The sequence below is a fragment of the Lycium barbarum genome, chromosome 1, assembly GCF_019175385.1.
Source record: "Lycium barbarum isolate Lr01 chromosome 1, ASM1917538v2, whole genome shotgun sequence".
NCBI classification, from domain to species: domain Eukaryota; kingdom Viridiplantae; phylum Streptophyta; class Magnoliopsida; order Solanales; family Solanaceae; genus Lycium; species Lycium barbarum.
In genome coordinates this window covers 158,904,391-158,916,801 of record NC_083337.1, presented here as the reverse complement: position 1 = coordinate 158,916,801, position 12,411 = coordinate 158,904,391, and the positions used below count along the sequence as shown (strand labels likewise).

Below are 12,411 nucleotides of genomic sequence, written 5' to 3'. Positions count from 1 at the left end.
AATTATGTCGACATTTCATTCGAAACTGAATCGTTAGAGAGGAATTATTAAGCTGTAAACTTTTATTAGATCAGTAAGACCAATCTGTCAGCACTTCTCCTCTCTCAACTGATCAAACGTCTTCTACTTTTTTAGACATGATTTTTATCTACGCAATCTTTAGCCAGTTGTCCCTTTTGAGATATCTGTTTAGTAAATGATCTTCTTTTTATTCCTCTTGTAACTTGTAGATCTTTTAGACCACGATATAAACATTCATTTTGACCAAACTGAAAATCCTATTAAAAAAAAGCTACTCCTACATTCTAAAAATTTGTATCGTCTCGTTATACAACATAGTTCGTTGAGAAAAACAGCGGAAACAAATACTTAATAAACTGGTCACTGGCCACTGTTCTCAATCTTACACTCTGGATTTGGCAATAACTAAACTGGAACTTGATATTTGAAGATTAGGTGGCACTGTAGTCTCATCTGAATGGCCTGAAATGCAGAGATTGCCATGATCATCCTGCTCCCAATAAACCTCAACCATAAGGCCTCGAGGATTCTCTGTGGAAATTGTGCCAGGGATCTCCACGTACTTTGATCCTAGACGTACCTGTATTGCAAATCAATAGAGTTTGTTTTTCATCTCTTTTGTTTAGTGGATAAGTGAAAACTTCCCGATAATGTAAAAACCAATTATACTGTCAGTGTGTATGAGTTAAATTCATAACATAAATATAATTCCCAAGTAGTGCACCTACTTGGAGAGTAGTTCCTGATGGTAAAATCAGCGTCTTGATAGTTTCCTCAGATGCAGCAACCTCTAGCTCTGCCTTCTTTGCAATGTTCAAAAACACTTCTTCTAGCGTTGTAAGACCGATTTGAATATTTAATATGCCAAACTCCGTTTTTCTATTATCTAGCTCTGCAAAGAAATTCTGATACAAAATGTGCAAATAAATCAGTGAAACATAGTATTGAGTGATCAAAATACAAGCTACATTTGTCTAGAGCAACCTCGCAGAGGTACTTACTTCGAGTAGCTTCTCCTTCTCATGAGGGATAATAAAAGTCAAGAAGGATTTATCTTCATCTTTTGGTGCAACATCTATATGCTGTAAAACAAATAATTCAGTCGAGCACTTGTTTAATTTATTAATTGAATATAATCTTTAAAAGCTTTATTACTAGAAAGCACCTGACTGAAGAATTTTTTGACAGCCTCGTGATGCTTGATGCCTATTGTATTTGCCATAGCATTTACGTCAATAGCAACTTTACTGAAGCTAATTTTAGCAATAAATCCAGCTCCAAATCGAGACTTGAGCAAGGTTGATGTTCCAACACAACGAAGTCTACCCTTTGCCATAATTCCAATGCGATCTGATAATATATCAGCTTCCTCCATAGAATGTGTCGTTAGAACAATAGAACGCCCCTGCTTTGCAGCCTCAATTACACTCCAGATATGCCTCCGAGTTACAGGATCCATACCTGTTGTCTACAAGTTGCAATGAATTTACTTCAGGATCGAAGAAACAAAACATTGATAATTATACTACACTAAAGCTTATTAAAAATTGCATACTGGTTCATCTAAAAAGAGAAGTTTCGGATCTCCAATCAATGCTATTCCTAAACTGAGGCGACGTTTCATTCCACCACTATAGCTACCTGCTCTCACGTTGGCAACATCATCAAGTTTCACATCAGCCAACAATTTTTTAGCTTCCTGCCATTCAAGTAAATGGAGAAGTTCTCAGTGAGAAATCATAGCCACTTCTTCAATCAAAGAGTCAATGGAAAATTGTGGCAATCTATTTAGGATGAAAATATATGCTGTATGACTTATGAATATAAGCCAGTGAAGTCACAAATATTTACTGATCTTTTTGAAGTTGGGGATAAGCCTTTGATGGTGGCGAAGAGTTCAAGGTGCTCTTGTCCAGATAATGCATCCCAAAGTGTGTCGAACTGCAGCATGACCACACAAAGTCAATGAAATAAAAACCAAGCCAAGAAGGAGTGCAAAACTTGTTAGCAGATTCCGGTAAGTTACCTGTGAGCAGACACCAATCAGCTTTCTTATGTTGGATATACCAACCGAACTTCGAACAGAGTTTCCATAGATTAGTGCTGTCAGAAAGCAACTTATATAAGTTAAGCAATTCATCTCAATCAAAAGAGAACACATTCTAACTCGAAACTTTTCAAAAGGAAAGCTATTACCATTTCCACGAGTGACTGGAGTTATACCAGTCAAGCAACTAATTACAGTTGTTTTTCCAGCTCCATTTGGTCCCAGGAGACAGAACAATTGATCCTTCTCAAGATTTAACCAGAGTCCCTGAGTAAAAAGTGATCATCTTATGATTTAACCATGGACCCTGAATAAAAACTGCACCTTTCATTGCAACATATTTTCATTAAATGTTACGATGAAAAATGGGAAATTGGCAAAAGTTGTTCCTATGCTGTCTTAATAATGTAGCATTCAGGGAAGCAGACTGCAGAAACGGAGGGTAAAATGTCTGATGAGAACCGTATGTGGATGATGCCTTCACTTATATCAAGTGCGGATGCTGAATGATAGAATTTAGACAATATGCATCTTATATCACGTCAAGGGAAAGAGATGCACAAAAACCAACTATCGTTCTACAAAGTCAACTGAGGAAGTCCAATATCTGATGATTTATTGATGCGATGAAGAAATTCTCATTTTCTCATTCAGTTTAGCCAAATACTACTTCGTAGAAAAGGAGCGTCGGGAAATTCACCTGGACAGCCTTATAAGGTTTCTTAATCTTGCATCTACAGTAGCAACAGAGAAGGCAGCAAGAATGGCAACTAAAGTTAATTGTCCTAGAATACATCTTATAAAGGTCTTGTAGCTGCACAGCAACATTAGGATCAACATTCCCTTCCTTCGCTGCTTGTTTCACCCTATTTTCCTCATCAAGAACATCTTCATCATCTTGAGTAAAATTGTCATTTGGAGGCGCAGAACCAGAACCGCAACATGGAGCGTTTTCTGAATTTTTAGAGAAGATGAAATCTGGTACTTACTGAAGGATATCAATATAACGACTGAGGAAATAAGACTAATAAGTGAAATAGTAGTACCTTTAAACTTTTCTTCACCTCTTCCTGTCCAATATCCAGGTTTCAAAAAATAATAAAAGGGTTTTCTTACGCCTGCTGAGTTCGGTATGATATTGTCAAGGTAGATAGCCAAAACAAGCCACAGGAAGAACGTTGCAACGAGCCATCGATAATAATGGAGCTAGCAGGTCATAAAGAATAGTTCCGGAAATGGTCAAACAACAAGATTTTAGAAAGGAAGAGGGTATTAAGCTTTAACATGCATTTTATGTTCTCTTATCATCTCGAATACATGGAGAGTTGGATTTCAAAAAAGACCAACAATTGAAGACAATAGATTATTTTCCAACAAAACCAAAAAGAAACATTAAAATTAAAACTTGACCATACGATTGAATAGCAGTATGCCTCGTCATCAATGTCACACTGGGATAGCCTACTCCAGCTAATCCCGTCATGATCTGCTGCAAATAATAACAGATTTAGACCTCCTGAAAAGGGATTAGGCGGAAACAAGGACCAAATTATTCTTCTATAGCTGGTTTTATGGTTTGTGTCACTATATAGAGCCGCTGAAAATGTCTGCAAGAGAATGAAAAAAATTTGTTACAAGATTCATTTATGGGTTCTGAAAGTTTATATCTGGGAATTGACTTGCCTGAGTCACACAACCAATTACAAATATGGCAAAGCTAGCTGTTGTAGTCGAAGCAGACTTGCGAATAAAGTTTGATATTAAGAAGGCAAAACCAACCTAGCACATCAGGATGCAACATGCTTTCAGTCCTGACGCTGCAACAGTGGCTATACTAGTAGATTATATTGATATCTTTATAATCCAAACGGAACTCACCATGTTTAATTGGAAAAGAAAGAACAAAAGTAGAACAATCAAAAAGCTGTTTTTCAAGAAAAGATGAAGTTGAAACATCATTCCAAAAAGAACTATGAGGAGTGATGAAAGGAATGTCATAATTCCCTCCCATATAAGCCATGAGCACCAATAAGCTGAGTCAAAAAGTCCCATCACAGTCATTGCCTGTATATCAAATTGGAAATCAGAAAAGTTGAATATAATATAAAATCAAAGATTCTAGCAAATACAGGTTAATTACCTGTCGAAGTTTGAGCTCCTTCTCGAGAACCATTGAGCTAATCTGGAATACGAAACCGAATATAGAGATTGCATAGAAGAAGATTGGACTAAAAATAGCAACAAAAGCAAATTTTTGAAATGAATCTCCAGCTTCAGGATCTTCTATTACAGGATGCGCAAATTCCTTGAGACCAACATTCCAGCGGAACTTTGAATCTGTGAAAGAAGGATGCAGTCTTAAAGATTTTTAAGAATTTATCAAAGATCGTTTTTGTAAAGGGGAACTACTATCTTATACTACCTCCAAGCAAGGACCTCGCAATTTCTCGAGATGCAGCTAATTGAAGGGGAAGTTGGAATTTGAAAGTTGGATCTTCAGGTATCCTTGGAACTTGAATGTATGTAGAAGTATTTGTTACTACACCATAACTTACAACTGTGGCATTTCGTTCCACGAAATGCAAAGCTCCTGGGGTACGCATTGGATCACTGAGAAGCCAATTGTTCAAATCATCTTTTGTCCCAAATGACTTGACCTGAAAGATAAAAAAACATTAGTGGCTGCAGTATACTCAATGAGCAACTTGCAGATCAAAGAGTTACCCCAAATTCTTAAATTGATAAAGAAAAAGAGCAATGATTGGGCTACATTTATTCGAAGACCTGAGTGCTCTACATCGCTAATCAAATTCTATTCACTCCACATTTGTATTTAAATTCAATATACATTATCCTGATGAAATGCAACGCCTGCCACAGTATCTTTTATGATAGCAAACAAAATGAATTTTACTGAGATGGAAATAACACTTATATTGTGCTTCAATAACAAAAACTGATCAGTTCCTTGTCTATTCTTATTTAGAGAAACTGAGGAAGCATATTAAGTTATATATTTCAATTATATTCTTCATTTTACACCAACAAACCAAAGGAGGAAGACATTAGTACTTTATGTGGGGTCCAGTCCCCTATCCCATATTTTAAGAAAGGAAGATTTTTCTTCCTTTGACAAATTATACATTGGCAACAATTGTGGACTTGGCTAACAAGCCAATTTCTTTGTTCACATTTTCATGATGTAAGCGCTTACCTCATCATAATCGTGATGTAAGCGCTTACCTCACCATAGGAAATTCATTCCTATAAATAGGCAGCTTATGGTTCATTTGTAACACACCAAAAATCTCAGACAATACATCTGAGTGAGAGCAAAAGTGAGGTATTCCATAGACTGTAAGAAAATAGTCTGTGAAGAAAAATAGAGTGTGAGTGATATTGTAGTGAGGTGGGAAAATCAAAAGAGTGTTATTTCTTTTGAGGGTGTAGTGGTTTTAGGAGTATTTGTACTCGTTACTACACAGTGTAAAATTCCTCTATAGTGATATCAGCTGCTCCTCTTGGCCGTGGTTTTTCCCTTATTCAGAAGGGTTTCCACGTAAAATCTTGGTGTCATTATTGCTGCATTTTATTCTTGCTGATTTAACCATAAGTTAGTGTTCCGCGTTTATCACTAATACCGTGAATATTATTTTTGCGGGTCTATTTTATTCCCATCAAGTGGTATCAGAGCCAAGGTTCTGTCTGAGTATGCTCTGTGGTTGCAGCACAGTCTGAACTTCCACATCAGAAAAGAATTACTTTGGTCTTCGAATAAAATAATATTTGTATTTGTGATAAACGATGGAAGCCAACACTAGTAGAATGGTTACTTTGAGTGGCGTAAATTATGCCATTTGGAAGGGCAAAATGGAAGATTTGCTCTATGTCAAGAATTTTCATCAACCTGTCTTTGGAAATAAAAAGCCTGATAATAAATCAGATGAAGAGTGGAATTTGTTGCATCGACAAGTTTGCGGCTTTATTAGACAGTGGGTTGACGATAATGTGTTGAACCATATTTCTGGAGAGACACATGCTCGGACCCTATGGGAGCATCTTGAAAGTTTGTATGCTCGAAAAACTGGTAATAACAAGATGTTTCTGATAAAGCAAATGCTGGGTTTAAAATACCACGATGGTTCCGCAATGACAGATCATCTGAATATTTTTCAGGGGATCATGAACCAGTTATCTGCTATGGGTATTAATTTTGATGAAGAAATTCAAGGCTTATTTCTACTTGGTTCCCTACCAGATTCTTGGGAAATTATTAGAACTTCATTATCAAATTCTGCTCCGGATGGTGTGATCTCTATGGATCTTGCCAAGAGCAGTCTTTTAAATGAAGAGATGAGAAGAAAATCTCAAGGTTCCTCCTCATCAGATGTCTTGGTGACTGACACTAGGGGGAGAGGCAAGAATCGTGGTTCTCAAAATAGAGAACATCATAGAAGCAAATCCAGAAGCAGACTTAAAGATATTGACTGCTATCATTGCGGGAAAAAAGGGCACACAAAGAAGTTCTGCCGGATTTTGAAAAAAGAGAATAGAGAAAAGGAGGAAAAGAAAGAAGATGGCAATCGTGTTGCCGCTGTCACTACAGAAGATCTTGTTACTGTCCTTGATGCGGATCTGATAAATATTGCTTGTGATGAGTCAAGCTGGGTTGTGGACAGTGGTGCCGCATCTCATGTGACATCAAGGAAGGAATTTTTCTCATCCTATACTCCGGGTGACTTTGGAACTTTGAGCATGGGTAATGAGACTTTATCCAGGGTGGCTGGTGTTGGAACGATTTGTTTGAAAACTAGTATTGGAACTAAACTAGTTTTAAACAATGTAAAGCATGCACCTGATGTTCGTTTGCACTTGATCTCTGTTGGTGTTTTGGATGATGAGGGATATGTCAGTACCAATGGTGCTGGAAAGTGGAAGCTTACTAAAGGTTCCATGATTGTGGCTCGTGGCGAAAAGCGTCGTGGTCTATACTGGACTACAGCCTCTACCTGTGTTGATATGGTGAATGCAGTTGAGAGCAATAACTCTTCAACGTTATGGCATAAGAGGCTTAGCCACATTAGCGAGAAAGGACTAAATGTTCTGGCCAAAAAGAAATTATTGTCAAATTTCGAAAGTGCTAAATTAGAAAAGTGTGAGCACTGCTTGGCTGGAAAACAAAATAGAGTTTCTTTCAAGTCTCATCCTCCTTCAAGAAAGACAGAGTTGCTTGAGTTGGTGCATTCAGATTTATGTGGTCCAATGAAGACAAGGACTTTGGGTGGTGCACTTTATTTTGCTACCTTTATTGATGATTGCTCAAGGAAACTTTGGGTCTACGTCTTAAAGACTAAAGACCAAGTGTTGGGTGTCTTTAAGCAGTTTCAGGCCTCAGTTGAAAGAGAAACTGGAAAGAAGCTGAAGTGTATTCGTACTGATAACGGTGGTGAATATTGTGGACCGTTTGACGAATACTGCAAGCAACAGGGTATCAGACACCAGAAGACTCCTCCTAAGACTCCTCAGCTTAATGGTTTAGCAGAGAGGATGAACAGGACCTTGATGGAAAGAGTCAGATGTTTGCTTTCTGAAGCAAAGCTGCCGAATTCCTTTTGGGGTGAGGCTTTATTGACCGCTGCACATGTTATTAATCTATCCCCTGCGGTTGCTTTGCAAAGTGATGTTCCAAACAGAGTTTGGTATGGAAAGGATGTTTCCTATGACCACTTGAAAGTGTTTGGTTGTAAAGCTTTTGTACATGTGCCTAAAGATGAAAGGTCGAAATTAACTGCCAAGACAAGGCAGTGCATCTTCATTGGTTATGGCCTTGATGAGTTTGGTTACAGGCTATATGATCCAATTGAGAAGAAGGTTGTGAGAAGCCGTGATGTTATCTTCATGGAGGATCAAACCATTGAAGATATTAACAAAGCGGAGAAGATAAAATCTTCAAGTTCTGAAGGTTTAGTTAATCTTGATCAAGTTCCTCATACAAATGCTGATGAAGTTGGTGGGCTCGATGACGATGGTGATGCCCAGAATCATGTTCCAGATCAGCATGTTGATGATGATAACGATGCTGCTATTGATGAAGTAGATGCTCCTACTCATGAAGTCGTGGATGAGTCAGATATTCCACTTAGAAGGTCTACTAGACAGCATGTTCCTTCTTCCCGTTATTCACCTAATGAGTATGTATTACTCACTGATGGGGGAGAACCTGAATGTTATGAGGAGGCCATGGAAGATGAGCACAAGGATCAATGGATTGAAGCCATGCAAGATGAGATGAAATCTCTGCGTGAGAACCATACTTATGAGTTGGTGAACTTGCCTAAGGGCATGAGAGCTTTGAAGAACAAGTGGGTGTTCAAAGTTAAAGCCGAAGAACACAGCTTGAAGCCCAGATACAAAGCTAGATTGGTTGTTAAGGGATTTGGTCAAAGGAAAGGTATTGACTTTGACGAAATATTTTCTCTTGTCGTGAAAATGTCCTCCATTCGGACAGTTCTTGGTTTGACTGCTAGTCTTGATTTGGAGATTGAGCAGATGGATGTGAAGACTGCTTTTCTTCATGGTGACTTAGAAGAGGAGATTTATATGGAACAACCTGAAGGCTTCAAGGCAAAAGGTAAAGAAAATCTTGTATGCAAACTCAAGAAGAGTCTCTATGGATTGAAGCAAGCTCCCAGACAGTGGTACAAGAAGTTTGAGTCTGTTATGGGGGAGCAAGGCTACAAGAAGACTTCTTCAGATCACTGTGTGTTTGTACAAAGATTTTCTGATGGTGACTTTATCATCCTTCTGCTATATGTGGATGATATGTTGATTGTAGGCAAAAATGCTTCCAGGATTGACGAGTTGAAGAAACAGTTGAGTAAGTCTTTTGCAATGAAAGACTTGGGTCATGCTAAGCAGATTTTGGGCATGAGAATTACTCGTTCGAGAGATGAAAAGAAGCTTTATTTGTCGCAGAAAAAGTACATAGAACGTGTACTAGAGCGCTTCAATATGAAGAGTGCTAAGTGGGTTAGCACACCTCTTCCTGGTCATCTGAAATTGAGCAAAAAGATGTGTCCTACAACAACAGAGGAAAAACAGAGAATGGCCAAGATTCCTTATTCCTCTGCCGTCGGAAGTTTAATGTATGCAATGGTATGCACTCGACCAGATATTGCTCATGCAGTCGGTGTTGTTAGCAGATTTCTCGAAAATCCAGGGAAAGAGCATTGGGAAGCTGTGAAGTGGATACTCAGGTATCTAAGAGGAAGATCAGATGAATGCTTGTGTTTTGGAGGATCAAATCCAATTTTGAAGGGCTATACAGATTCTGATATGGCAGGTGACCTTGATAACAGAAAATCCACTACTGGATATTTGTTTACTTTTTCAGGGGGAGCTATATCATGGCAGTCAAAGTTGCAGAAGTGTGTTGCACTATCTACAACGGAAGCGGAGTATATTGCGGCTACTGAAGCTGGCAAAGAGATGATATGGCTCAAGAGATTCCTTCAAGAACTTGGATTGCAGCAAATGGAGTATGTTGTCTATTGTGACAGTCAGAGTGCAATAGACTTGAGCAAGAACTCCATGTACCATGCGAGAACAAAACACATCGATGTCAGATATCATTGGATTCGTGAGCAATTGGAAAGCGAATTGTTCCAAGTCAAGAAGATTCACACGAATGAAAATCCTGCAGATATGCTGACCAAGGCGGTACCGAGAGACAAGTTCGAATCGTGCAAAGAACTTGTCGGCATGCACTCAAATTAGAAGCCAGTGTACCCTCCTTCAGGTGAATGGGACTGGAGGGGGAGATTTGTGGGGTCCAGTCCCCTATCCCATATTTTAAGAAAGGAAGATTTTTCTTCCTTTGACAAATTATACATTGGCAACAATTGTGGACTTGGCTAACAAGCCAATTTCTTTGTTCACATTTTCATGATGTAAGCGCTTACCTCATCATAATCGTGATGTAAGCGCTTACCTCACCATAGGAAATTCATTCCTATAAATAGGCAGCTTATGGTTCATTTGTAACACACCAAAAATCTCAGACAATACATCTGAGTGAGAGCAAAAGTGAGGTATTCCATAGACTGTAAGAAAATAGTCTGTGAAGAAAAATAGAGTGTGAGTGATATTGTAGTGAGGTGGGAAAATCAAAAGAGTGTTATTTCTTTTGAGGGTGTAGTGGTTTTAGGAGTATTTGTACTCGTTACTACACAGTGTAAAATTCCTCTATAGTGATATCAGCTGCTCCTCTTGGCCGTGGTTTTTCCCTTATTCAGAAGGGTTTCCACGTAAAATCTTGGTGTCATTATTGCTGCATTTTATTCTTGCTGATTTAACCATAAGTTAGTGTTCCGCGTTTATCACTAATACCGTGAATATTATTTTTGCGGGTCTATTTTATTCCCATCACTTTAATATGTGAATGTTCTATGCTTTGCTCTCAAAGCATCTCATGTTTCTCTCTTTACATGTAACCTACCTTATAGAAGCGAGATTGTGCTACAATACCTTATAGCTGGCATAATAAACTTATGAATTTTTAATTCCAACAATTTGATATATCAAATTTAGAGGATGAGCCTGAGCAAATGAGATACTGGCTTTTATAAGAGGGAACGATCGTTGTCATGCAACTGAGCAGTGTTCATCTAATTAGAAATTTCACAGGGACTCCCCTAAAATGCTGCCGGACTCATGTCGGATTCTTCGAAAATACACTACTTTTGAAGGATCTAACACACCCGTTAACATTTTTGAAGAGTCCGAACAACATAGCTCTCCCCTACCCACACTAGCCGGAACTCTTCATGTATGGTGTAGAATATTTTCTTTTTATATCAAATTTGACTGTTGTGAAGAAATAAAGTTAATTTTTTGGTGGTACAAAAAATCCTAGGTATTTAGTAAGGGATCTAGAATAGTCTAGTGTAGGACCTTGGATAATTATCTTAAAGAAAAATCTAGATATTCTAGAGTGGTGGTAGAAGATAAAGTTTACTAGATTTTTCTTGTAGATGTATTTAGAATAATTTCTAGAACCATCCCTACACCCCTATAAATAGGGGTGACCTTATTCATTTGTAATCAACCCAATACAAATCCAATTCATAGCCAATTTAAGAAAGTCTTCTTCAACCAAATTCTCATTTTTCATAGCTTTCTCTTCTTTAGTTGAATCTTCCGATCTTAGTTAACGGTCTTGGGCTAGCAGAAAATTTTCCCGATTTACTTTTCTTCTGCTATATTTCTCTGCAACTGTAACCACTTGGTCATTTTGATCAGAAAATCAAGCTATTGAAGGGATATAATGATCATTAATTGTCATAAAAGCAAGCAAATTACATCCTTCAAAAGCAAAAAAATGGTAAATGGAAAACCTCAACACAGATAGTAAAATAAAATTTATACCTTGGTAGAAGGAATAGGTCGACCTGGATTATTAGCCAGAATTCCAGAAACAATGGATTCAATTCTTTTGTTACCACTGCCACTCCACACAAAGTCATAACACGGACGTTTAATAAAGAACTTGTGCTCACATGGCGGTATTGGAGGATTAGTAAGAGGCTGAGGATCATTAACTGCACCGATGGCTGAAGGATGTTTAGAGCGAAAATCCATAGCCTTTTGGATTCCTAATAAGAGTCCCAAGAAGAATAGCGAAGAGAATAACTGAAGAAATGTGGCTCTTTTGCTTCTCATTGATAGTAAGAAATTCTTTTTCAGTAAAGCAATTGTTTGCTGCCAAAACAGAGAAAATCCACTTTGCAACTCCATTGCCATTTCTCTCGAAATGACTCTGTTTTTGCTAAGCGTTTTTGCTTTTGCTACACTTATACACTAGGGAATTCAAGAAATAAGAGTTTTTTTTTTTTTTTTTTGATGTTTTGGGTTAAAATATGGCCATGGTGAAGTTATCAAAGGCAATGGCTAGTCATTTATTCCTTCTTCTCTGGGGAAACCAACATGCTTTTCTTTCATAACCGTTAAAATACTTGCGCCATTTTCACACATGGAAAGACTATTCTGCCCTTAAGAGAAATACCAGAATATAGTTTGCCCGTCCAATAAAAATAACAAGTGATGAGAAAAGGATACTATGTACTCCCTCCGTCCCAATTTGTTTAAAGTTGAATAGTTTGAGAGTCAAACAGGTCTTTTTTTTACTGTGATTTTTTTTAAATGATTTTCAAATATGTAAATTTTATTCTAAAATACGAATCTATGTTTAAAATTAAGTAAAAAAAAAGCTATTTAACTCCCAAACTGATCAAACAAATTGGGACGTACTCCATGACAATTTTATTGTTGTCATATTCAAGGTT

At 37.7% G+C, this 12,411-nt stretch overlaps 1 protein-coding gene across 1 annotated transcript; it reads right to left on the bottom strand.

Moving 5' to 3' along the window:
• Positions 1-276: 276 nt before the first annotated feature.
• Positions 277-12,071, bottom strand: LOC132600784 (ABC transporter A family member 11-like). Its single transcript, XM_060314171.1, has 16 exons — positions 11,495-12,071; positions 4,491-4,725; positions 4,209-4,405; positions 3,947-4,132; positions 3,752-3,847; positions 3,484-3,675; positions 3,115-3,274; positions 2,769-3,022; positions 2,218-2,335; positions 2,048-2,124; positions 1,873-1,962; positions 1,577-1,720; positions 1,187-1,489; positions 1,023-1,103; positions 750-926; positions 277-601 (listed from the first exon to the last, which is right to left on the bottom strand). Exons 1-16 carry the CDS (start codon positions 11,867-11,869, stop codon positions 404-406), a joined length of 2,883 nt encoding a protein of 960 aa, XP_060170154.1. The 5' UTR covers positions 11,870-12,071; the 3' UTR covers positions 277-403.
• Between the last annotated feature and the right edge of the window lie 340 nt (positions 12,072-12,411).

Coding starts and splice junctions, on each gene's coding strand:
- LOC132600784 (XM_060314171.1), bottom strand. CDS start 11,869: ATGGCAATGGAGTTGCAAAGTGGATTTTCTCTGTTTTGGCAGCAAACA. Junction 4,406..4,490: donor TGCGAGGTCCTTGCTTGGAG/GTAGTATAAGAT, acceptor CTTCTTTCACAG/ATTCAAAGTTCCGCTGGAAT. Junction 3,676..3,751: donor TAATTGGTTGTGTGACTCAG/GCAAGTCAATTC, acceptor ATTCTCTTGCAG/ACATTTTCAGCGGCTCTATA.